The 25,952-nt window shown below is 44.4% G+C and overlaps 1 protein-coding gene across 8 annotated transcripts in view; it reads left to right on the top strand.

The window, feature by feature from the left end:
- The window catches only part of FBXW10B (F-box and WD repeat domain containing 10B), a 43,203-nt gene extending 18,738 nt beyond the window's left edge, over positions 1–24,465 (top strand). For 4 of the 8 annotated variants that reach the window (XM_065532798.2, XM_074018627.1, XM_065532796.2 and 1 more), the window contains 6 exons: positions 1,646–1,767; positions 3,627–3,775; positions 5,402–5,544; positions 15,364–15,522; positions 17,848–18,119; positions 23,592–24,465. In XM_065532798.2, the coding sequence (XP_065388870.1) occupies positions 1,646–1,767; positions 3,627–3,775; positions 5,402–5,544; positions 15,364–15,522; positions 17,848–18,119; positions 23,592–24,412 (1,666 nt within the window). In that variant the 3' untranslated portion in view covers positions 24,413–24,465. Of the gene's footprint in view, positions 1–1,645; positions 1,768–1,852; positions 2,131–3,626; positions 3,776–5,401; positions 5,545–15,363; positions 15,523–17,847; positions 18,120–23,591 lie in introns of those variants that run through there. The other 4 variants (XM_074018625.1, XM_065532797.2, XM_074018624.1 and 1 more) reach the window with 3 other exon arrangements.
- The last annotated feature ends 1,487 nt before the right edge of the window (positions 24,466–25,952 follow it).

Genomic DNA, 25,952 nt, shown 5'->3' with positions numbered 1-25,952 from the left:
TAGTCAAAAAACCCCAAAGACATATTAATCGTTTTTATATGCAAAACCTCATAATAACTCTATGAAGTAAGTGCAAATTTTTTTTTTTTTTGAGACGGAGTGTCGCTCTGTCACCCAGGCTGGAGTGCAGTGGCGTGATCTCGACTTATTGCAAGCTCCACCTCCCGGGTTCATGCCATTCTCCTGCCTCAGCCTCCCGAGTAGCTGGGACTACAGGCACCCACCACCACGCCTGGCTAACTTTTGTATTTTCAGTAGAGACGGGGTTTCACCGTGTTAGCCAGGATGGTCTCGATCTCCTGACCTCGTGATCCACCTGCCTCGGCCTCCCAAAGTGCTGAGATTACAGGCGTGAGCCACTATGCCTGGCTTTATTTTAAATTTTATTTTTATTATTAATATCTTTTTAGACGGAGGCTCGCTCTGTCGCCCAGGCTGGAGTGCAGTGGCCCTATCTCGGCTCACTGCAAGCTCCACCTCCCGGGTGTACGCCATTCTCCTGGGTGGGACTACAGGTGCCGCCACCACGCCAGGCTAATGTTTTGTATTTTTAGTAGAGACGGGGTTTCTCCATGTTAGCCAGGATGGTCTCAATCTCCTGACCTCGTGATCTGCTCGCCTTGGCCTCTCAAAGTGCTGGGATTACAGGCGTGAGCCCCCCCCGCGTGGCCATTAGTACAGTTATTATCCTCAGTTTACAGATGAAGAAACTGAGGTACGTGGTGGTTCAGTAACTTGCCCAGGATCACACAGCTGGTAAGCGATGGCCCTGGGAATGGACTTCAGGAAGCCTGCTCCAGAACCATTATCTCAGCATTCTGCTTTGTCCTGTCTCAAAAGCAGCCCAGCTGAAGCGGAAGTGCAGTTGAGAGACCTTGGGCACGTGTTCTTAACAAAAAACAGGATAATTCATCTTTGCTCCCATCTATCTCTTAGATATGCTCTATATGTACATACATATTTTGGATCTAAGTGACTGGTAAAGGATTCTGTTGCTCTTGTTTGAAGATCTGCTGTACCACTGAATCAGTGCCATGGATTATAAGGCTGGTGGTCATTCAGGATGCTTCTACCTGAAAACCACCTGACATTGATCAAGCATTTTGTACAAGTTAGTCACTATTCCAGTGTTACCTCCACTGGTGCAGGGTTTCTCAACCTTGGCGCTATTGCCATCTGGGGCTGGGAAATTCTTTACTGTGGGGCCTGCCCTGTGCAATGTAGAATGTTTAGCAGCATCTCTGGATTCGATGCACTAGATACCAGTGTCTCTTCCTTCCCTGCTTGTGACCACCAAAAATATCTCCAGCTATTTCCAAATGGCCCCTGGGGGTATAAGTTACCCAGGGTTGACAATCACTGTATTAGTCCATTTAATTCTTCACAAAAACCCTATGATGTAACTACTCATTATTATTTCCATTTTATCAGTGAGGAAAGGAAACTTACACAGAAATTAACTTCCTCAAAGTTACACCAAATAGGTGCTGTAGCTGGGATTCAAATCCAGGCCCCTGACTCTTAAGCTGAACCATGAGGCTCTGCTGCCTCCCAACTACCTACTTATCTACAGGGATTCTACGCAGTATGATCCTCTGAGCCCTCAGGAGCTCTCACAAACATTCTTTTGGCCTGATTCCTGCAGATACTGGGATCTGAAAAGTGGGGCTTGCACACGAATCTTCGGTGGTCACCAGGGGACTATCACTTGCATAGATTTGTGTAAGAACAGGCTCGTGTCGGGAGGAAAAGATTGCCAGGTAAAAGGTGAGAAAGAAGTGCCTTAAATTTTCTAAGAAGTTTCCTGCAACTTATGGGTTACCAAAATGCTTTGTTTTGTTCATTTCTATAGGCCGGCAGTCATTTATTTCCTTCCTTCCTTCCTTCCTTCCTTCCTTCCTTCCTTCCTTCCTTCCTTCCTTCCTTCCATCCATCCATCAATCCATCCATTCAACAACTATCTGTAGAATACCTACAACAAGCTACACACTGAGCTAGGTGCTGAGGAGAAAAAAAAAGGAATAGGATACGGCCCTTTAGATACAACTTTTTATTTCTTCAAAGGGCTCATAGTCTCCTAATGGAAGCAGATACATAAATATATAGTGGGGAATATAATAAATCCATGAACAACAACAGCTGCCATTTACTGAGTACCAATTTTGTGACAGATGCTTAACATACATTATTTAATCCTCACGAGAGTCCCATTGGTAATTTTATAAATGGGCCAAGATATATACATAAAATATAAGCGAAGGAAAGCACACTTACATAGTTAGGGCTAACCTAGCATAAATGGTTAAGCACATGGCTTCTGGATCCAGACTCCCTAGGTTCAAATCCCGGCTCTGCCACTCACCACCTACATGACTTGAGCAGGCAACCTAACTTCTCTATGCCTCAGTTTCCTCATCTGTGTAGTGGGGAATAATAATAGTACTTTTCTTGTGAAGATGAGCTCATGCATGTCACACACCTTGAGTGGTCGCCGGCTTACTGTTAGCGCCACGTAAGTATCAACTCTGGTTGTTGTTATATTTTATCTCAGGCCACTTGTCCTGTTGCCTGAGGAAGAAGGTGCTTTTGGGAAGCACCTTTGAAGGAGACTTTAATGTTTTCATTCCTGAATTCATAGAGTTCACTTTTAACTTCTTTTTTTTTTTTTTTTGAGACGGAGTCTTGCTCTGTGGCCAGGCTGGAGTGCAGTGGCACGATCTTGGCTTACTGCAACCTCCACCTCCCAGGTTCAAGCGATTCTCCTGCCTCAGCCTCCTGAGTAGCTGGGACTACAGGCACGTGCCACCACACCCAGCTAATTTTTGTTTTTTTTAGTAGAGACAGGGTTTCACCATGTTGGCTAGGCTGGTCTCGATTTCCTGACCTTGTGATCCACCCATCTCGGCCTCCCAAAGTGCTGGGATTACAGGCGTGAGTCACTGGGCCCGGCATCAACTTCTTCCTTTTAGGAAACCCTGTTCTGCCACCCACCCACCCACTCTCATCCCCACTACAAGATGCCAGGCAGTTGCTGTAACACAGTCTGTGTTGAAGCAGCAGTAAACCCACCCCTAGCTGCGACCATTTCTCCATAAAATCCAAAAGTCAGATTCAGAAGTATTTAAAAATGTAAGTGAGGGTAGACGACCTTCTTTTATCTTGGGGATAGAAGGTGTGGGTCAGGAAGACAGCGTATGGGAAAAATGACAACACTACATGTATGCCGTGATTTTTTTTTTTTTTTAATTTTACCTGCCCCTACTCAAGCTGAATACCATGATTTTTATGAAATCTGCTTGATAGCAAGCATGTTTCAGGCTTGATGAATCAGCTGATTAGAGACGAGCTGTCTAGCACTTGGGCCTCAAGGCTAAGTTCTAGGGCCATAGCCAACAGGTGGCTCCCCCAACCACCTGTATTCAGGGCACATCTGTGCTGTGGGTACATGAGCTGTTGGTGAGCCTGTCCTGTGGAGGTGCTAGGCCAGGGGAAGTCCTTCTAGAGTCTGACTTGATGGGCTCGATGAGTCTTTTGCTTCTGTGATGGGGAGCAGAACTCCACTGTCAACTTTCCTCTTCCCCCTTTTTCCCCACTCCCATCTCTTCCTCTCTCTCCCTCCTGTTCAGTATGGGATGTAGACACAGGGAAGTGCCTGAAGACGTTTAGACACAAAGACCCCATCTTGGCCACCAGGATCAATGATACCTACATTGTGAGCAGCTGTGAGCGAGGGGTGGTGAAAGTGTGGCACATTGTCATGGCCCAGTTGGTAAAGGTGAGTGGGCAGTGGGCTGCCTTGGGGGAAAGGGCATGGGGAGGAGATGGGTGGGCTCCCCCTACCTAGCTCCTCAGGTCATCCTAGAGCAACTGAGTATGGCCGTCAAGAAGGACAGTCCTGAAGCTCCAAAGGGGAGGGCCCCAAAATGGGGCATTCAGAGTCCATGGAGGGTAGGGGCTCCACTGCCCACATCATGACCCATGGTATCATGGGGTTGGTGGAGGAAGGCTGCATTCTGACTCAGCATGAGTTATGGGCTCAGGGCCTTCTAACAGCAGTGGAGGTGAAGTACCTTTTTCTCCTCAAGAGTATTGCACTCTGTAGGGCCAGACGCAGTGGCTCACACCTGTAATCCCAGCATTTTGGGAGGCCAAGGCGGGTGGCTCATGAGGTCAGGAGTTCGAGACCAGCCTGACCAATAGAGTGAAACCCCATCTCTACTAAAAAAAAAAATACAAAAAATTAGCCAGGCATGGTGGCGGGCGCCTGTAACCTCAGCTACTTGGGAGGTTGAAGCAGGAAAATCACTTGAACCCAGGAGGCGGAGGTTGCAGTGAGCTGAGATCACACGTCTCCAAAAAAAAAGAAAAAAAAAATGTGTTGCATTCTGGCATGGGGTGAGGGGATGAACAAAGCATTTTTTTCCTAAGAAGAAAATACTGGGGGATGAACAGAGAATTTTTTTCCTCATTGCTCTCTAATGAAGAGAGAACATGGATGGTCTTGAAAGTGATTGGATGGTCATGAAACCTATTCTTGCTGGATCTGAACCCCTGGCCTTAGCAGGTGGTGGATATATATGATTTGCAGCAGGAACACAGGATCACAGTGAAAAGTGGCTGGCTTGGCCTGTGGAATTTTCCCACCAATCCTGTCACTATGGCCAATCCAGCAGTTTCAGGCACAAGGATGGCCCATGTGCACTCTGGGTTCTGGCAAGGAGCTGGGATGGCACACGTTGCCTTCGTCCTTCTGACAGCAAAGGACAGTGATTTCTGGCCCTTTCTGGTGCTCCAAGAAGGTAGTGTCTGCCCCAGACACAGACCCACCAGGAACGTGGCCCCTGCCTGATCCCATTCCTCTGTAACCAGAGAGCGAGCTCTATGTGGAATGGACTCCATTGGCCTTCTTTTTTTCTTTTCTTTTTCTTTTCTTTTTCTTTTTCTTTTTTTTTTGGAGACAGAGTCTTGCTCTGTCACCAGGCTGGAGCACAGTGGCGAAATCTTGGCTCACTGCAACCTCCACCTCCCTGGTTCAAGCGATTCTCCTGCCTCAGCCTCCGAAGTAGCTGGGATTACAGGTGTGCGCCACCACGCCCAGCTAATTTTTATATTTTTAGTAGAGACGGGGTTTCACCATGTTGGCCAGGATGGTCTCGAACTCCTGACCTCGTGATCCGCCCACCTCGGCCTCCCAAAGTGCTGGGATTACAGGCATAAGTCACCATGCCCGGCCTCCATTGGCCTTCTTACAGCAAAAGCAAGGTTAGCTCAGGTACCTACCAAGTGAATGGCAATCACAGATTGATGGGGGGTGGCTTTGGCATTCATCTGAAGAAGCCTCAGCTTTGGTTCTTAGAGGAGTCACAGTCTGAGTTGAAGACAGTGGAATCTTTTCTTGCAGACTCTCAATGGCCACGAGGGAGCCGTGAAGTGCCTGTTCTTCGACCAGTGGCATCTCCTCTCGGGAAGCACTGATGGCCTGGTCATGGCCTGGAGCATGGTGGGGAAGTATGAGCGCTGCCTGATGGCCTTCAAGCATCCCAAGTAGGTGCCTGTGAAGCCTGGAGCCGTGAACCTGGTATCCTTCCCTTCCCCGTCATAGCCTAGACTGCAATCATTGGCAGACCTTCTGCTCCCTGTGGACATCGTGTTCTCTGCACTTCACCCTCTCTGCTTCCTTCCTCTTCCACCTGGGACCCATTTTTCCCCACCATCTTCTCTGTTTGGCTATTAACCTCTTCCACTCTTCTTTGTTTCTCTTGCGAAGTAACCATAGGAACTGGGGGTTTTGAGAAGTTATTGAATTCTTTTTTTTTTTTTTTGAGATGGAGTCTCACTCTGTCACCAGGCTGGAGTGCACTGGCACAATCTCGGCTCACTGCAAGCTCCACCTCCCCGGTTCACGCTATTCTCCTGTCTCAGCCTCCCGAGCAGCTGGGACTACAGACACCCACCACCGTGCCCGGTTAATGTTTTGTATTTTTAGTAGAGACAGGGTTTCACCGTGTTAGCCAGGATGGTCTCGATCTCCTGACCTCGTGATCCGCCCGCTTCGGCCTCCCAAAGTGCTAGGATTACAGACGTGAGGCACCACGCCCAGCCTGAAATTTTATATTTATGACCCTCATGATAAATTCATACCTGATAGCTATCAGACATATGAATACTGGCAGAACCATCCCAAATAATGCCAATTCTAGTAAACTTAAAATTCTAGGAATTGATCTTTATCCCAGGATGCTTGTGCTCACAAAAGCTTAAAAATGATCCAAAGACTTTAAAAGAGCTGAGAGGGCCGGGCGCGGTGGCTCAAGCCTGTAATCCCAGCACTTTGGGAGGCCGAGGCGGGCGGATCACAAGGTCAGGAGATCGAGACCACAGTGAAACCCCGTCTCTACTAAAAAAAAATACAAAAAATTAGCCGGGCGCGGTGGCGGGCGCCTGTAGTCCCAGCTACTCAGGAGGCTGAGGCAGGAGAATGGCGGGAACCCGGGAGGCGGAGCTTGCAGTGAGCCGAGATCGCGCCACTGCACTCCAGCCTGGGCAACAGCGTGAGACTCCGTCTCAAAAAAAAAAAAAAAATAAAAAAAAAATAAAAGAGCTGAGAGCTTAAAAAGAGGCACTTACAACTACAAGTCTACAGGCTGGATCCTATTCCAGGGTAGCAAATGGATTTCATTTTACATGCCAATTCAAATTTAGTGGTGGTGGCTGCTTGGAATCAAGTAATAAGCATTCTGAGGTCACATCTGTGCTTGTTTGGAAAGAGTATTGTGGTCAATTCTGCCATGGTCATCAGTTTTATATGCTACTCTATGCTACTCTTATACTACATGAATATAGCTTCTTTCCCTGAATGCATTATAAAAATTTCCAGGAAACTAAATGCTACCTTAATTGATTAAAAGAATAAGTGGGCTTTTGGCCGGGCGTGTAATCCCAGCACTTCGGGAAGTGCCTGTAATCCCAGCACTTCAGGAAGCCAAGGCGGCCAGATCATGAGGTCAGGAGATGGAGACCATCCTGGCTAACACCGTGAAACCCTGTCTCTATTAAAAATACAAAACATTAGCCGGGAGTGGTGGCGGGCGCCTGTAGTCCCAGCTACTCGGGAGGCTGAGGTAGGAGAATGGCATGAACCCTGGAGGCGGAGCTTGCAGTGAACCGAGATGGCGCCACTGCACTCCAGCCTGGGTGACAGAGCGAGACTCCATCTCAAAAAGAAAAAAAAATAAAAATAATAAGTGGGCTTTCTAGGGGATCCATCAGGGGAAACTTATTTTTAGTAAATTGATCTTTTTTTCTGGCCTACAGTGACTTATCTTACCCTTAGATATTAAGAGTCAAAATGAACCATGATTGCTTCCTGATTGCTGAGTTTTGTGCGAAGCCCTCTTAGTCCCCACCACAAGACTATAACTCCATCCAGCCAGCTTAGTAAACCTTCTGGATTATCAAGCCTTGATCTCCGAGAGGAAGTCAAGCTTTATGAAATCACCTGAAAATGTCAACTATATGTTTTAAAAGCTTCTAAGCAGGATTCAGTAGGATTAGTTAGTGAGCGGAAAATAATTTGTTCCCAGCAAGCCCAGCAATTTCGTCACGGTTCCATCATACCATTAGCCTCTCCCTCCACCTCTGCTATGAGACCTTCTCAGACAATTCCCACTCCTACCGAATGACAGTCCCTAACATACCATTCATATTAGCTCCTGCTACCCTGCATAGTAACAGAAAAACCATAGACATTTGGAAGACAGGGTCAATACTCTCATTTGTAGGTCTCTTTCTCCCAACTTGTCTGTAGGAGCTCTGTGCTCAATAAATTTATCTAACTGATGGGTAACAAGGAATAATTTGACAGCTTGCCTTTCTGGAAAGTTCTAACAATTGGACTGATAACTTATCTTTTGAATGTGACATAGGTGAGAAAGCAGATATAGTTGCTATCTGTCCTTTGATGGAAGAAGGGCTGGAGAAAGTGGTCTTTCCATTCCTGATGTAATATTTTTTCAACCAAAATTAAGATTTTGCACATAGCGTGGGACAGAATGGAAATGAGGGAGGAAATTTGAGGATGCAAAATAGGACTGACAGGAATGATGATCTTTGGAAAAGCTTCTGTACTTGTAGTGTCTTTTTATAACTTTATTTTTATTTATATTTTTATTATTATTATTTTTAATGGTGTGTTGCTCTGTTGCCCAGACTGGAGTGCAGTGACGTGATCTCGGCTCACTGCAACCTCTGTCTTCCAGGTTCCAGCAATCCTCCTGCCTCAGTCTTCTGAGTAGCTGGGACTACAAGCATGCGCCACCATGCCTGGCTAATTTTTGTATTTTTAGTAAAGACAGGGTTTCACCAAGTTGTGCAGGCTGGTCTCAAACTCCTGACCTCAAGTGATCCACCCACCTTTATATTAGTATATAGTATCCCAGACTCCCAAAGTGCTGGGAATACAGACGTGAGCCACAGTGCCCTGCCTGTAGTGCTTTTTTTTTTTTTTTAAATATAAGCCTGGCCAACATGACAAAACCCTGTCTCTACAAAAAATACAAAAATTAGCCTGGCATGGTGGCACACACCTGCAGTCCCAGCTACTTGGGAGCCTGAGGTGGGAAGATCACCTGAGCCTGGGGAGGTTGAGGCTGCAAAGAGCTGTGATTGTGCCACCGCACTCCAGCCTGGGCAACGAAGTGAGACCTTGTTTCAAAAAACAAAACAAAAAACTTTATTCCTTAATGTATTTTCCATAGCTCACATTGTAATTTGCTTTTCGCTGCAATTTTTAATTAGGATATGATTCACATAACATAAAATGTACCACTTTTGTGTGCAATTCAATTTTTAAAGTATTTTTTAAAAGTATAGTCATAATGTGCAACCATTACCACTATCTAATTACAAACATTTCCATCAGTCAGTAGAAATGTCCCCTGCTTTATTCTTTATATTAGTAATCTGAGTCTTCTCTCTTATTTTCTTGGTCAAAGATTTGTCAATTGTCTAGTTAATAGTTTGTTGACTTTTTTTTTTTTTTTTTTTTTTGAGACAGAATCTTGCTTTTTCTCCCAGGCTGGAGTGCAGTGGTGCAATCTCAGCTCACTGCAACCTCTGCCTCCCCGGTTCAAGTGATTAGCCTGCCTCAGACTCCTGAGTAACTGGGATCACAGGTGCCCACCACTGCACCCGGCTAATTTTTGTATTTTTTAGGAGAGACGGGGTTTTGCCATCTTGGCCAGGCTGGTCTCGAACTCCTGACCTCAGGTGATCCAACCACCTCAGCCTCCCAAAGTGCTGGGATTACAGGCGTGAGCCACCACACCTAGCCGTTTGTTGACTTTTTAAAAAGAGAACCGCTGGGTGCGGTGGCTCATGCCTGTAATCCCAGCACTTTGGGAGGCCGAGGCGGGTGGATCACCGGAGGTCAGGAGTTTGAGAGCAGCCTGGCCAACATGGCAAAACCCCGTCTCTACTAAAAATACAAAAATTAGCCGGGCACCTGTAATCCCAGCTACTAGGGAGTCTGAGGCTGGAGAATCGTTTGAACCCAGGAGGCTGAGGTTGCAGTGAGCTGAGATCACGCCATTGTACTCCAGCCTGGGCAACAAGAGCAGAACTCCGTCTCAAAAATAAGTAAATAAATAAGCAAATAAAAAATTAATAAACAGAGAACCAACTTTTGGTTTCATTTGATTTTCTGTATTTTTAAATTGTCTATTTCTAATTTCTGCTAAAATCTTTATTATTTTCCTTCTGCTTCCTGGTTTGAGTTTCATTTGATCTTTTTCAAGTTTTTTAAGGTGAAAGATTATTGATTGGAGAAAGGTAGGCATCTACTGCTGTAAATTTCCCTCTGAGCACTGCTTAGCTTCATTCCATAAGTTTTGATAGGTTGTGTTTTCATTTTCATTTATCTCAAAACTACTTTCTCATTGCCTTTCTGATTTATTCTTTGACTCAGTGGTTAAGACAAGGTTGTTTAATTTCCACATAATTAAGAATTTTCTAAATGTCCTTCATTTCTAATTTAATTTCATTGTAGTTGGAGAGCATACTTTGTATGATTTCAGTCTTTCAAAATATATTGAGATTTGTTTCGTAGCCTAACATATGGTCTATCCTGGAGAATGTTCCATGTGCATCTGAGATAAATGTGTGCTCTGCTGTTGTTTGGTGGAGTGTTCTGTATATGTATGTCAGCTCTAGATAGTTTATGATGTTGTTCGTGTCTTCTGTTTCCTTGTGGATCTTCTAACTAGTTGTCCTATCCAGTCCCAGCTATTCAGGAGGAGGCTAAGGTGGGAAGATCGCTTGAGCCCAGGAATTTGAGGCTCCAGTAAGCTATGATCTCACCACTGCACTCCAGCCTAGGTATGGAGTGAGACCCTGACCCCAAAGAAAAAAAAAAAAAGAAGACTTCTGTTATTATGCTGTTTTCCATAGTCTTATGTATTTTTGTTCCTGAATTATTTCATTGTTGCCTTTCTTTGCGTTAAATGGATATTTTTAGTGTGTCATTTTAATATCCTTGTCATTTCTCTTTTCTATAATTTGAATGTGTCCCCAAGAAGTATGAGTTAGAAACTTAATCCTTAATGCAACAGTGTTAGGAGGTGGAGCCTAATGGGAGGTATTAGGTCACTAGGGCTCTCCTTTCAGGACTGGACTAATGCTACAGTGGGAATGGGTTCATTATTGTGGGAGTGGGTTCCTTATCAAAGGATGATTTCAGCCTTCTCTTCCTCTCTTTTGCCCCCTCTTTGCCTTTGGCACAGCAAGGTTCTCACAAGATGCCAGTCCTTTGGCCTTGGACTTCCCAGCCTCTAGATCCATAACTAATAAGCTTCTGTTGATTAGAAATTACCCAGTGTATGGTATCTTGTTATAACACCACAAAATGGACTAAGACACTTTTCTTTTTTTTTTTTTTTTGAGATGGAGTCTCGCTCTGTCACCCAGGCTAGAGTGCAGTGGCGCGATCTCGACTCCCTGCAAGCTCCGCCTCCCGGGTTCACGCCATTCTCCTGCCTCAGCTTCCTGAGTAGCTGGGACTACAGGCGCCCGCCACCATGCCTGGCTAATTTTTTGTATTTTTAATGGAGACGGGGTTTCACCGTGTTAGCCAGGATGGTCTTGATCTCCTGACCTTGTGATCCGCCCACCTCGGCCTCCCGAAGTGGTGGGATTACAGGCGTGAGCCACCATGCCAAGCCAACTAAGACACTTTTCTAATGATAAATCGTCTATTAATCTTACTGAGGATCCTTTTTACGTGAGGACCTACTTCTCTCTTGTTGCTTTCATTATACTCTTCACCCTTGGTGTTTGAAAATTTGATTATGGGCCGGGCGCGGTGGCTCAAACCTGTAATCCCAGCACTTTGGGAGGCCGAGGCAGGTGGATCACGAGGTCAGGAGATCGAGACTATCCTGGCTAACATGGTGAAACCCCGTCTCTACTAAAAATACAAAAAACTAGCCGGGCGTGGTGGCGGGCGCCTGTAGTCTCAGCTACTTGGGAGGCTGAGGCCGGAGAATGGTGTGAACCCGGGAGGCGGAGCTTGCAGTGAGCCAAGATCATGCCACTGCACTCCAGCCTGGGAGACACAGCGAGACTCCGTCTCAAAAAAAAAAAAAAAAAAAAAAAAAAAAAAGAAAATTTGATTATGATGCATCTAAGTGTGGACCTCTTGTAGTTTATCCCAGTTAGAGTTTGTTGAGCTTCTTAGACCTGTAAATTAATGTTTTTCATCATATTTGGGAGGTTTTCAGCAATCATCTCTTCAAATATTCTTTTGGCCCCTTTCTCTACTTTCTTCCTGGATCTCCTATTATGATTTGTTTGATGATGTTTTACGGATTTCTGGGGCTCTATTAATTTTTCTTTATTCTTTTTTTCTTTCGGTTCCACACACTGCATAACTTCAATTGACCTTGTTTCAAGTACTTCGCTTCTTCTACTTGCTTAAATATGCTGTTGAGCCCCTCTAGTGAGTTTTTTTTTTTTCCCCCTGTAGTTGTAGTTGTCAGAACGAGGTCCATTCTGTTCCCTCTGCCACCAGGACTGGAGGCTGTTACTTTCATGGCTACCACTGGGCAGGGGGAGGTGGGAAGTGGGACTAAGTTAACATGTCACAAGTCTCACTATTCTTTATCCTTTTTGTTTTTTTTTTAAGACATAGTCTTGCTCTGTCACCTAGGTTGGAGTGCAGTGGCACAATTTCGGCTCACTGCAACCTCCGCTTCCAGGGTTCAAGTGATTCTCCTGCCTCAGCCTCCTGAGTAGCTGGGATTACAGGTGCGCACCACCAGGCCTGGCTAATTTTTTTGTATTTTTAGTAGATATGGGGTTTCACCATGTTGGTCAGGCTGGTTTCGAACTCCTGACCTCTAAGTCTCATTATTCTTATTGACACTATGCCATTTTACTTGTGTAAGTCCTCCCTGGGTTGCTGTAAACCTTTGATTATTTTCCAGAGTTCTGGATAAGTTAATTTTGGTGAGATCGCGTCACTGCATTCCAGCCTGGGTGACAGAGCGAGACTACGTCTCAAAATAAAAAAAAAAAAAAAAGAAAAAAGAAAACTGAAGACTGAGAGATTAAATTACTTTCTGAAGGTTATGCAGCCCATTAAGTGGTAGAGTCAGGTTTTGATCCCAGATTTTCTGATCCCAAAGCTTATGGTTTTAATTACTAGGCTACGATGATATAGACTGAACTACCAAATATCCCAGGGATCTATGGGAAAAGAAGTATGGATTCAGCTCAGCAAAATCAAATGAGATACATGAAGAGGCAAACTTTTCTATCACATGGCATCTCTCCCAGTGCTGGAGTACATGACTGGCAGACTGTGCTGTGCTTAGGATACCATCAAAGTTATTATATTTCCACCTTGAAAAAATTTAGAAATTTGTTAGGTCTTTCTTTCTTTCCCTTTCCCACTCACCCTTCCTTCCTTCCTTCCTTTCTTCCTTCCTTTCTTCCTTCCTTCCCTTCGTTTCCTTTGTTTCCTTCCTTCCTTTCTCTTTCTTTCCTTTCTTTCTCTCTCTCTTTTTTCTTTCTTTTGTTCTTTCTCTTTCATTCTTTAGTTCTTTTTTTTTTCCCCTAGGGTCTTACTCTTTTGCCCAGGCTGTAGTGCACTGGTGCAATCATGGCTCACTATGACCTCATAATGTAAAACTTTTGTGCTCAAGTTAGCCTATCACCTTAGCTTCCCAAGTAGCTGGGACTACAGGCACACACCACCATGCTCCTGGCTAATTTTTAAATGTTTTTTAGAGCCAAGGTCTCAAACTCTTGGTCTCAAGCAGTCCTTCCACCTCAGTCTCCCAAAGTGCTGTGATTATAGACATAAGCTTCTATGCTTGGCCTTGTTAGAGTTTTTAATACTTATTTTACAGCTGAGTTCTATCTGTCTATCTATCTGTCTGTCTATCTATCTATCTATGTATCTATCTATCTATCTATCTATCTATCTATCTATCTATCTATCTATATCACATAATCAGGGGTTCACATCATATTTGCCTCCTTGCTGTCCTTTGAGTATGCTGATCATGCTCCTGCCTTTTGAGGTCTTTGTTATTTCTGTTTGGTTAATGGTTGGGGCCTTGGAAAGTCTTCATCTGATCCTGGGATCTGACCAAGTCTGAGGCCAAATGGCACAGGGCGGACGTCATTCTTTTAACACATTGTAGCAATGACCATACTCCGAAAACATGAGCAGACAGTCACTTTTTCAACAAATATATATTAAGGACCTACTATGGGCTGAGTGCTGTGCTAGGTGATAAGTATGCAATGATATGAGTTGTGCCCAAGAGAATCTGAAAGTATACTTAAAATTTGTGTACATGTGTGATGGGGGAGATGTAGGACGGAATTAAGATAAGAGATGGCTTTTTGGAGAAGGTAGCACATGAACTAGGCCATGAATGGCCTTGGATGGGTAGAGCTGGCAGGAATTGATAGACTTGCTTTGCATATAGAATCTAACAAATTGGTGGTATCAAATTCAACTTTTCGGTGTCATTAACAGGAATAGGGAAATTATACTTCTTAGAATTGAATACTCCACATATCTGGAGTCTAATTGGAACCCAGAAAGGTTCTAGAAAGGATTTTGTTGGAGGAATCTGTCTAGATCTTCTCCTGGTCCCCCCTCCCTTTTCCTATTGGCCATCAAAAAAGGACATTCCTAGATTTCATCCCTGGATACAATTTTCCTTAAGGATATTTCACTGAAAGAATAAAAGTCACCAATTTAAGATAAAAAAGAAACTGCTCAAATGTAAAGTATTTGCTTAATATAATGATAATCATTTTCCTTCCTGTTTTTTCTTTTTTAATATTATATTATTATTATTTTTTTTTTGAGACAGAGTCTTGTTCTGTCATCCAGGCTGGAGTGCAGTGGCTTGATCTCAGCTCACTGCAAGCTCCGCCTCCTGGGTTCACGCCATTCTCCTGCCTCAGCCTCCTGAGTAGCTGGGGCTACAGGCGCCCACCACCACGTCTGGCTAATTTTTTGTATTTTTAGTAGAGACGGGGTTTCACCGTGTTAGCCAGGATGGTCTTGATCTCCTGACCTCGTGATTCACCTGCCTTGGCCTCCCAAATTGCTGGGATTACAGGCGTGAGCCACCGCACCCAGCCGATAATACTATTTTAAAAGGAATCAAAACATTAAATAATTCTCAGCATGACTATTGTATAAGTAAAAGCTAGGAATCAAATTGCAAGAGACAAACATGATCATCTATATGTTAGATTAAAAAAAAAAGATAGTGACGTCAGCTCTTTTCTTTTGTCATCTGTGACCCTGTGACCTAATTGCAGGGACAGTAGCTGCAGAATGGAAAGAGGTATGTCTTGAGAGTAGCTCATGGTTTAGTTCCACAATTATAAAATGACAGCAGGCTGGGCGTGGTGGTGCACACCTGTAATCCCAGCACTTTGGGAGGCCAAGGTGGGTAGATCACCTGAGGTCAGCATTTCGTGACCAGCCTAACATGGAGAAACCCTGTCTCTACTAAATACAAAAAAATTAGCCAGGTGTGGTGGTGCATGCCTGTAATCTGAGCTACTTGGGAGGCTGAGACAGGAGAATCGCTTGTACCTGGTAGGCGGAGGTTGCAGTGAGCCAAGATTGCACCATTGCACTCCAGCCTGGGCAACAAGAGCGAAACTCCATCTCAAAAAACAAAAAACAAAAAACATAAAAATCACAACAAACACCTTTTCAAGGCCAGTTATGACCACTGCCTCTCAATCACACACAAAATACCCCCAACCTACTAACAAACCCAGGCATTTTACGAGAGGATGGGTATTGCCTGCTGCTCTGTTCCCTTCCAGGGAGGTGCTCCACGTGTCCCTTCTCTTCCTCCGGGTCATCAGCGCCTGCGCAGATGGCAAGATCAGAATTTACAATTTCCTCAACGGGAACTGTATGAAGGTGATAAAAGCCAATGGCAGAGGCGATCCTGTGCTGTCCTTCTTTATTCAGGGCAACAGGTGGGTGGTAGGTGCGGAGGTCAGAACTGTGAGCGATTCTGTTTGATTTTTTCCTCCCTTGGGATACCAGCCCTGGATCTGCTGTCAGGAGAAGACAGTGTGCAGTGACTCTCTACAATTTTGGCTGGGTGGGGCAACAGTCTTGTTGTGGGGACTAACAGGGCTTTGCACAAAACTTAGTAATTGGGAAGCAATCATGGTTCATTTTGACTTTTTTTTTTTGAGACATAGTTTCACTCTGTTGCACAGGCTGGAGCGCAGTGGTGCGATCTCGATCTCGGCTCACTGCAACCTCCGCCTTCCAGGTTCAAGCAATTCTCTGCCTCCGTCGGCCAAGTAGCTGGGATTACAGGCGCCCACCAACATGCCCAGCTAATTTTTAGTATTGTTAGTAGAGACAGGGTTTCACCATCTTGGCCAGGCTGATCTTGAACTCCCGACCTCGTGATCCACCCGCCACAGCCTCCCAAAGCTCTGGGATTACAGGTGTGAGCCACCATGCCCAGCCTGTTTTGACTCTTAATTCATCCTGGGTATTTGTGGGAATTGCAGTGGGTGCAACATAACGCTTCTGTAAGGACCATAGTTCTACCAACGTGCAGCCCCTGCTTGCTCTTTGATCATGCCTTTGGCTGCCTGAGAGCTCTATCAGCTAGCTATCTTTGATGCCTCACTTCTAATGCAAAGAGACATATAGGAGGGTGGGGGGTGGCAGCAGCAGGGGGTACAGTGCGGGGGAGCTGAGCTGGTGAGCTTACAAAACCAGTACCATGACTGACTGCATTGTATACAGTACTGTGCTTTATATATGCGTAGATTCAGGGTGCTATTATATGAAAAAAACCAAATAGAACTAACCTGTAAATTCTACTTCAAGCTCACTTGAGACATCACTTAATGTCCCTGAACCATATTGCCTTCCTTTTAGTGAAACTTCATTAGTATTATTTACCATCTTAAAGAGGGCAGCCTGGTGATAAGCCTCAATTAATGAACACTTTTCAGTCACGCTGTTTAAAAAAAAAAAAAAAAAAAAAAAAAAAAAAAAAAAGCTCTGACCGGTTTGCACTCACAGCATCCAAAGAAAGGTGTTTTCCTTTCGGCTTGAGTCTAAAAGGGATTTCTTATTGGCATGACACCCCGCATTCCGTTCCAGCAGTGCCAGCCAAAACAAGTTACTTTTCGAGAGAGTTTATGCTGTTGGTTAAGGTCTTAACATTGCAGCCTTTGGAGCAGAAAGAAATCTGCCAGAGTGTTTTCATTTCTTGTTTACAGTTAAGGGAAGAGCACAGAGAGGCGAGAGCTGCTCGCTTGTAAAACTGGTGGGTTGGGAAGGCAGTGCTGCGGGGGCACAGGCAGGGGACAGGGAGGGCAAGCTCTGGAGCTCTTTGTCTACGGAGCATACAAGTGGGGAGTAGAGAAGTTAGAAATCATCTCACTTTATAAAGTACAGATGTTCTGTCTACATCTAGAGTGTGTGCAGAGATCCTGGAGTGACGGCATGGAGTGTGTGGTGTCTGTGTGGAGGGTCTGTGAAGCAGAGGAGTCCTCCCCATGAGAGAGCTTTCCTCATTCCCAGCAGCAATAGTAATATTGGGTTTGGAAGCTGTGCTTGAAACAAACAAACAAACAAAAACAGTGAATTTCAAGACATCTGTGTGCAGAGTACCTTCTTGGCACCCTAGGTACTTGGCACTCACTCCAGGAATGGAAATTCATTTAAAAGCATTTTAACTTGAGGCCAGGCGCAGTGGCTCATGCCTGTAATTCCAGCACTTTGGGAGGCCGAGGCGGGTGGATCATTGAGTCCTGGAGTTTGAGACCAGCCTGGGCAACATGGTGAAACCCTGTCTCTACTGAGAACACAAAATGAGCTGGGCATGGTGGCGGGCGCCTGTAGTCCCAGCTACTCGGGAGTTGAGGCACGAGAATCACTTGAACCCAGGAGGCGGAGGTTGCAGTGAGCCGAGATCATGCCACTGCACTCCAGCCTGGGCGACAAAGCGAGACTCCCTCTCACAATAAAAAAAAAAAATAGAAAAAAATAAAAAAGCATTTTAACTTGAGAAGTGAAACAATCGGAACATATGTGCCCCAATCATGTTTATTTTTTAAAGAAAAGAGTGACAAAGCTAACGACTCCTGCTGCATGGCCTGGTAACTTTCACCACTCTCCACCCTCCAGCCGCCTACACTACTAGTCTGTTTGGTCACTACCTGGGCACTGTTCCCTTGGTCTAAAGACCAGGTGGGATGGTAACTGCAGTGCATCTTTCGGTGGCCTCCACACTCCTTTTGTGGACAACCTTGTTGTTTCGGTTCCAGGATGGTGGTCAACACAGAGAGCAATGTTCTCGTGTTCCAGTTCGAACACATAAAGTGGCAGTATGCCATGGAAAAAACGAAACAAAAGAATAAGAAGGAGAAAGAGGAGGAAAAAGAAGAAAACAGCCTCATGGAAATTCTCTCTAAGTCTAATATGCAGGTTCACAGCCCGAGAGAATCTGTATCCAGTAAACAAACTGTGATCCAAGAGCTTCTACCGAGCAAACCTCCCAAGTCCCGAGTACTCCTGAAGCCAGCCAAGTTCTCTTCAGGTAAAGGACGGAAATACCAGCAAGTTCAGTGATAACCCACAGAGCAGACTGGGTTTGATCAGGGTGGTGGGAGCGGGGAGGACTGGTTCCTTTATGGAATATTTTGGCCAGTGGTTTCCTGAGGATATATATGCTAACCCTCCAGGAAGGTAGGAGCCATTCTCTCTGACCCTCCAAACAATTTATCACCCAGTTAATGGGAACCTTCTGGTTTGCAAGATCTAGATCTATCTATCTTCCTTCCTTCCTTCCTTCCTTCCTTCCTTCCTTCCTTCCTTCCTTCCTTCCTTCCTTCCTCCCTCCCTCCCTCCCTCCCTTCCTCCCTTCCTCCCTTCCTTTCCTTCCTTTCCTTCTTTTCTTTTTTTTTTTTTTTTTGACAGAGTTTTGCTCCTGTTGCCCAGGCTGGAGTGCAACGGTGTAATCTCGGCTCATTGCAACCTCCGCCTCCGAGGTTCAAGCGATTCTCCTGCATCAGCCTCCCGGGTAGCTGGGATTACAGGCATGAGCCACCACGACTGGCTAATTTTGTATTTTTTTTTAGTAGAGACGGGGTTTCTCCATGTTGATCAGGCTGGTCTCAAACTCCCGACCTCAGGTGATCCTCCCGCCTCAGCCTCCCAAAGTGCTGGGATTACAGGTGTGGGCCACTGCGCCCAGCCTGCAAGAGCAAGATTTTCAAACTTATAAGAATCTTTGCACAGTAGATAAGACTAGCTTTAATACTTACCACTGAAACAAAAAGCAAGCAACTAATACCCCCAACCCCCCAAATTTAAAACATATATTACATAACTATTTCTTCAAGACAGAGACAGAATTTGTTATAAGCAGAAAAATGATCTATGCAGAATGTATTGTTTTTAGATCTGAGAGATAATGTTTGTAGCTGGAAAAATCTTACGTATAAAGCAGGTGTGTGTGCGTTTGTGTGTGTGTATGTAGGTGGGGGTGCAGGCATGGCCAATGCCATTTGTAAGACATCCAAAGAATAAATTATGTGTGGGTTAGAGTAGCAAGACTCCTTCCTTATACCAGCCCTATATTTGGCAGGTGAAATTGGATCCACAGATCTATAGAGAAAACTATAAATCACCCCCAAGCATATCACACTACAAATAGTCAGCTATCTCTTGAGAGGAGGGAACTGAGAGTGTTAGCTAATGCTTAACAGTAGGAAAAGTGGGTCGGAGGGGGAGTCAGGATGCGATCTAGGCCTTAGACTTGCCACCCTAAAATAATCAAAAGATTCAGGATCTAGCTAAAAGAGTTTATCCAAGTGCAAAGTTTGAGGGCAGCATCCAGGGACACCAAAGACTAGTGACCAGTGCTCCTGGAGTGGGGAAAAGTGAACATCCTTTAAACAGACAAAAACAGAGCTGCTGAACAGAATTCAATTTTCCATACAAAGGCTAACATACAGATGTAAGACTAGATTGGCTACTATTGATGACCTCTAATGGTTGCTTAGCATTCTGCTGTAAAGAGGTGACAATCACAAGGGGAGTTGCTTAACATTCTGCTGTAAAGAGGTGACAATCACAAGAGTGTCTATCTCCACATCATTTAGTCTCGGTTTCAATGAAGAATAGGGAGTCTGGTTAATGGAAAAGACCTCAGCACAGAGGTCTGGAGCAGGAAAACAGCTGTGCTATGTGACTCAGTTTCCAGGGCTTCACTTTTCCCTGTCACATAGTCAATTTAGAAGGTTGTTACACTCTCTTTACTTTTCACGGACTCCAGGTAACTACTTGGTTTCATACGACAATAAACAATATGGTGTTTGGTAGAAAAATACAGTTAGACGGAAGAGATATAAGTTCCAGTGTTTGGTTGCACAGTAGGATGACTACAATTAACAATAATGTATAGCCGGGTGCAGTGACTCACGCCTGTAATCCCAGCACTTTGGGAGGCTGAGGCAGGTGGATCACCTGAGGTCGGGAGTTTGAGACCAGCCTGATAAACATGGAGAAACCCCGTCTCTACTAAAAATACAAAAAAATTAGCCGGGCGTGGTGGCGCATGCCTGTAATTCCAGCCTTACTCGGGAAGTGGAGGCAGGAGAATCGCGTGAACCGGGAAGTGGAGGTTGCAGTGACCGAGATCGCGCCACTGCCCTCCAACCTGGGCAACAGGAGCAAAACTGCATCTTAAAAACAAACAAACAAAAAACCAATCATGTATTGTATATTTCAAAATAGCTAGAGGAGAAGATTTGGAATGTTCCCAACACAAAGAGATGATAAATGTTTAAGATGACAGATACCCTAATTATCTTGATCTGATCATTACACATTTTATGCATGTCTCAAAATATCACATGTACTCCATAATTATGTATAATAATGTACCCATAAAAAACAAGATGGTGATATTTTGTATAAAAATCAGTCCAATTATCAGCCCCAATTATGATTGATTATATTATTTTATGCCCTAATTGAAGTATATAATGACTACAGCTTCTTCCTCAATCTCAATTTAGCAGTGTTAATAGAGGAACTTCAAAGTCAAGGGAAGTCAAAATCACCCCGAAGAGATGGTAAAAAGAGAGTTTATTCTGTTCATAAGGGAACAAGTGGCATGGATGGTGGGCAGGAGAATTTGGAAGCAAAATCCATAGCAGGAGATAAGACAAACAGTGATACTTAATTCTGAATTAGTGGCAAGATCCAGACTCTCTCTCTCTCTCTAGTTTCCTATTGTTTTCCAGCAGGCCACTACCTTTGCTTATCTTTGAGAATCTGGAATGAATACAATGCCTGGCTTCTCCCAAGAGTGACTGGTTTTCCTTAATTGTCCCTTTTCTGACTTGAGGCCACAGAGGGAGAACTATTTTCCGGTTTTTGGCTGACAGCCCGCCTGTGTTCCCTGCTAGCTTCCTCACTTCTTGGACTGTTATGTCATCAAGCTGAGAAATGGGCACAATAAAAGAGAGAACAGGCAGTTGAGGCTGGTTTCAGGGAGCATTTTAAGAGACTTTATTAGGAACGAGAGAGATTGGGGGCAGGTGCTATATATGTGAGATAAGGAGATAAGGGAGAGAGAGAGAGAGAGATGGGGATGTGCCTTTTAAGAAGTGTTGCTGGGATGGGCATAGTGGCTCATGCGTGTAATTCCAGTGCTTTGGGAGGCCAAAGTGGGAGGATTCCTTGAGGCCAGGAGTTGGAGACCAGCCTGGGCCACTTAGTGAGATCCTTATCTCTACAAACAATTTTAAAAATTGGCCAGATATGGTAGCACACACCTCCTAGCTACTCAGGAAGCTAAGGCAGGAGGATCCTTTGAGCCCAGGAGTTTGACGTTACAGTGAGCTATGATTGCACCACTGGGTGATAGTGACACCTAGTCTCTTACAAAAAAAAAAAAGTGGCCAGGCGTGGTGGCTCATGCCTGTAATCCCAGCACTTTAGGAGGCTGAGGTGGGTGGATTGCCTGAGGTGAGGAGGTCGAGACCAGTCTGGCCAACATGGTGAAACCCCATCTCTACTAAAAGTATAAAAAAAGTAGCCTGGCGTGGTAGCATGTGCCTGTAATCCCAGCTACCTGGGAGGCTGGGGCAGGGGAATTGCTTGAACCAGAGACGGCTGGGGGTTGCAGTGAGCCGAGATCGTGCCACTGCAACTCCGGTCTGGGTGACAGACCAAGACTCCATCTAAAAAAAAAAAAAAGTTTCTGGACATCATGACTCATGACTGGGATGTCCCTTTGTTATTTTTTAAGGACATAGATAAAAATTTAAAATGTCTTTCAAACATTTTTGACTAGTATAATAGTGTTTCTTTGGAACAAACTCTGTGCAGAGATTGGTTTCAAGGTGAGGGGAAAACAATTGTTTTATGAGGGCTGTGCTAACAATGGGCATCCTTGTATAAACCTATGTCAGTGTACAGGCACAGGTATACCTGAAGGGTAAAGTCCTATGAGTGAAATTGCTAAGCCAAAGGATAAGTGCATTCAAAAACTAGAAAGATATTGCCAAGGTTGTCCTGAAAAATATTATATTAATTTACACTCCCACAAGCAATGCATGGGAGACGCCACTGCATCTGTGCCAACTCTGGGAGTTAGCTGGCATTTTGTACTTCCTTGTATAAATAAAAATGGTGCCTGCATTTTCTTCTAGGTTGATCATTAACAAACTAAATGTCCACCAACAGGCAATGGCTAAGTCATAAAAAAATCTATTGTATGGAATATTATATATGGCTAAAAGTTATATGATGAGGATTTGTATATACTAACTTGGAAAGAGATCCACAATACATTATCATTTGAAAAAAGACAAATTAATAAACAATGAGCTCACCATAATTCCTTTTTTTATAAAAGGAGAAAAATTTTTGAGTTTGCAAGGAGAATAGGGAAGATTTTGACATCTTGATTTCACTTTTTTTTTTTTTGAGATGGAGTCTTACTCTGTTGCTCAGGCTGCAGTGGAGTGGCATCATCTTGGCTTACTGCAACCTCTGCCTCCTGAGTTCAAGCAATTCTCCTGCCTCAGCCTCCTGAGTAGCTGGGATTACAGGTGTGTGCCACCACACCCGGCTAATGTTTTTGTATTTTTAGTACAGACAGGGTTTTTCCATGTTGGTCAGGCTAGTCTCGAACTCCTGACCTCAGGTGATCTACCCACCTAGGCCTCCCAAAGTGCTGGGATTACAGGCGTGAGCCATCGCACCTGGCCTGAAGACAGGTTTTATTTTGGGCAACATTCAAGATTATTTGGAGTCAAATTTGATTAATAAGGTAAAGATCAAATTTTGCAATATAATTATTGTTGAAAAATACAGTTATGCTACTATAAATTTATTAAGATCTGCTTTGTGTGAATCATAAATGAGATGTGAAGGTCATTCCCAACTTCACATTTTCTTTTTTTTTTTTGAGACGGAGTCTTGCTCTGTCGCCCAGGCTGGAGTGCAGTGGCACGATCTCAGCTTACTGCAAGCTCCACCTCCCAGGTTCACGCCATTCTCCTGCCTCAGCCTCCTGAGTAGTTGGGACTACAGGCGCACGCCGCCACGCCTGGCTAATTTTTTGTATTTTTAGTAGAGAGGGGGTTTCACCGTGTTAGCCAGGATGGTCTGGATCTCCTGACCTCGTGATCCGCCTGCCTTGGCCTCCCAAAGTGCTGGGATTACAGGCGTGAGCCACTGCTCCCGGCCCCAACTTCACATTTTCAAAAATAAGTAGAGTATCGAAATCACATGTTGCCTTCAAAATATGCACACTTAGAGGCTAATATACACTTTACTGAATACTAGCATTTTATTTAAAACTAGTTTTATTAAATCGTTTCTAGTATCAGCAATTTCTAATACGACTGAGGATGCCTGCCTGTATGATGGCATACCTGTTGGACAACAAAGACCTCAATGTGCTTTGAAGTCTGAATGCCCAAGTACTTAATGCATACGTACTTAATATTTTTCACAGAATGCCGATTTTTTTTCATTTTCTTTTTTGAAGAAGCAGATGATGTGGAGAAAGCACCAAAACAAGGACAATTGGAAACTCCTGAAAAACTGCTCAATCACCCAAAGAAAAAGTCTTGGAAAATTCCTATGTCACCTGACCAATTCCTCCTGACTGTCAGCGCCCTGCAGCAAGCCCATAATTCCGGGAAATTCGCCTATCCCTGTAGGCCCCGAACAGAAATTATTGATGTCTGGGGACCTTCAATTTCATACCCAAGGAAGGTCTTGAATTTCAAAGGAAAATCCATCCAACATGCAGTTGATCAGTTGAGATTGAGCAATCCTCCTATAGATGTGAAACAAACCAGTATTCCCCTTGAAATCCAGAAACTGCAGCCCAACTTGAAGATCTCTTTGCACAGTCCCAGAGTCCAGTCCACTTTGCCGCAGCCCATGATTATCCGCTCCAGGTTCTCTGGCAGCTTAAAGGGTGGAGACCAAGTGACCAGTTCAATTGAAAGGGCAGTGTGCAGTCCCCTGACCAGTATGCAGGTCATTAAACCAAACCGCATGCTAGCTCCAAAAGTGGGCACAGCCACCCTGTCTCTTAACAAAGAACGGCCTCGCATCTACACAGCCCTTGATCCCCTTAGAGTGAACACTGAGTTCGTGCTGTTGACCGTGAAGGAGGAGAAAGAGCATCAGGAAGCCAAGATGAAGGAATATCAGGCCAGGGAGTCCACTGGAGTGGTTGATCCAGGAAAAGCCAGCAAAGCTGCATGGATCAGGAAAATCAAAGGCCTGCCTATTGATAATTTCATGAAGCAAGGGAAAACAGCGGCCCCTGAACTTGGACAAAATGTATTTATCTGAACCAGCCTTGGGAAATTACAATGTTTTACAATAAACAGCCAAGTGGATGTTGCTATTTGGCCTTTTTCTTTTTTTTCTTTTTTTTTTTTTTTACTGTTTTTTTTCCTGGTAATTAATGTGGGAACTCCCAATTATCTTCCTCTGAGCCAAATATCTGATATCATCAAAATAAGAAAACAGAAGGAGGTTGGGTGAGATTAGCATCTGTACTCCCACTGAAAAAAATTTAGTGAGCATTAGGAAAGCCCAGTTTCGTTGATGGGGGATGGGGAGACGATCACTGGAAATTAGATACCATTCATCACTATCAATTTAGTGCTATTAGTTCTTCCGGCAAATGAAGTTATGGGATTATATCAGGGTAATGCATTGGAGTTTTCTGGTATTTTTGCATAGAAGCCTGATGAAACCCATTAAGAATTTAAAAGGGGAAGCCCTTAATGGGGTTGACCTGTTGCATTTGACGACATTGAGCTTTTCCTTCTCAGGGCTAACTCCTAAGGAAGAGAATTAGCATAATATCCTCTGTACAAAGAGGGCCAGTATCATCAAGTGCATTGAGGTTTCTGCTTAAACCTTTGGACTATGGTGTCAGGGACCAGGTAATTTAGAAGACTGCAGCCCACTACAAGAGCTATGGCTCATCAGAAAGTTCAAGCCTTGGCCAGGCGCGGTGGCTTATGCCTGGAATCCCAGCACTTGGGGAGTCTGAGGCGGGTGGATCACCTGTGGTCAGGAGTTCGAGACTAGCCTGACCATCGTGGTGAAACCTCGTTTCTACTAAAAATACAAAATGAGCTTTAACAACTAGCTATTAAAAATTAAAAGACGGTAATGAATTAAAACAGAATGCCTTAAAAAACAAAAACACCACAAAACTCCACAGCACTGAGTGGACCACTGAAAACCTGCCATGGGCAGACTGGATGTACAGGCCCCAAATTTGTCAGGTTTTCATCTCCAAGGGCACGAATGCGATTGTGCTGCCGAACTTTCTCGCCTTTGAGAAACGCGTGTGTGTTTTTTCCCCTTTCATTCATTATTAGAATATTAGGTTTTAAATGGCACTGGCAAACAGCCACGTAAAATTTGTTATTTTAATAGAGAAAATCCCTTCAATCAAGGAAACGTGCAAATATCACTATGCCAACAACAGCAGTCTGACTAGGACAGATAGGATACTGTCATCATTACCGTTTCAAAAATGACTTAACGCCCCTCAATTTCACATCCTTTGTTCAGGCAAGATCACACATGAGCTGCTGGACTTAAAACAGTAATAAGAATAACGACTCCCATTTACTAGTAAGGAAACCATTATCATCCCCACTTTACGACTGACGAAAGAAGTACATAAAGGTTGGTGATATGATTGGCAATAGAGGACCCAGGCGTCCAAGCTCCAGGGTGCAAGGTCTCAACTCCTATTCCTTAGTTTCCTGGCGTCTAAGGTTATACCTCCCATAATAATGCCGTCCATTACTTACTCTAGAGTCCTCCTGCCTTGTTTTTCTTAACGTTTTACTTCTTCGCAAGCACA

The sequence above is a fragment of the Macaca fascicularis genome, chromosome 16 (genome assembly GCF_037993035.2).
Source record: "Macaca fascicularis isolate 582-1 chromosome 16, T2T-MFA8v1.1".
NCBI lineage: Eukaryota > Metazoa > Chordata > Mammalia > Primates > Cercopithecidae > Macaca > Macaca fascicularis.
The sequence above is the reverse complement of the archived record's forward strand: the minus strand, read 5'-3'. Positions and strand labels throughout refer to the sequence as shown.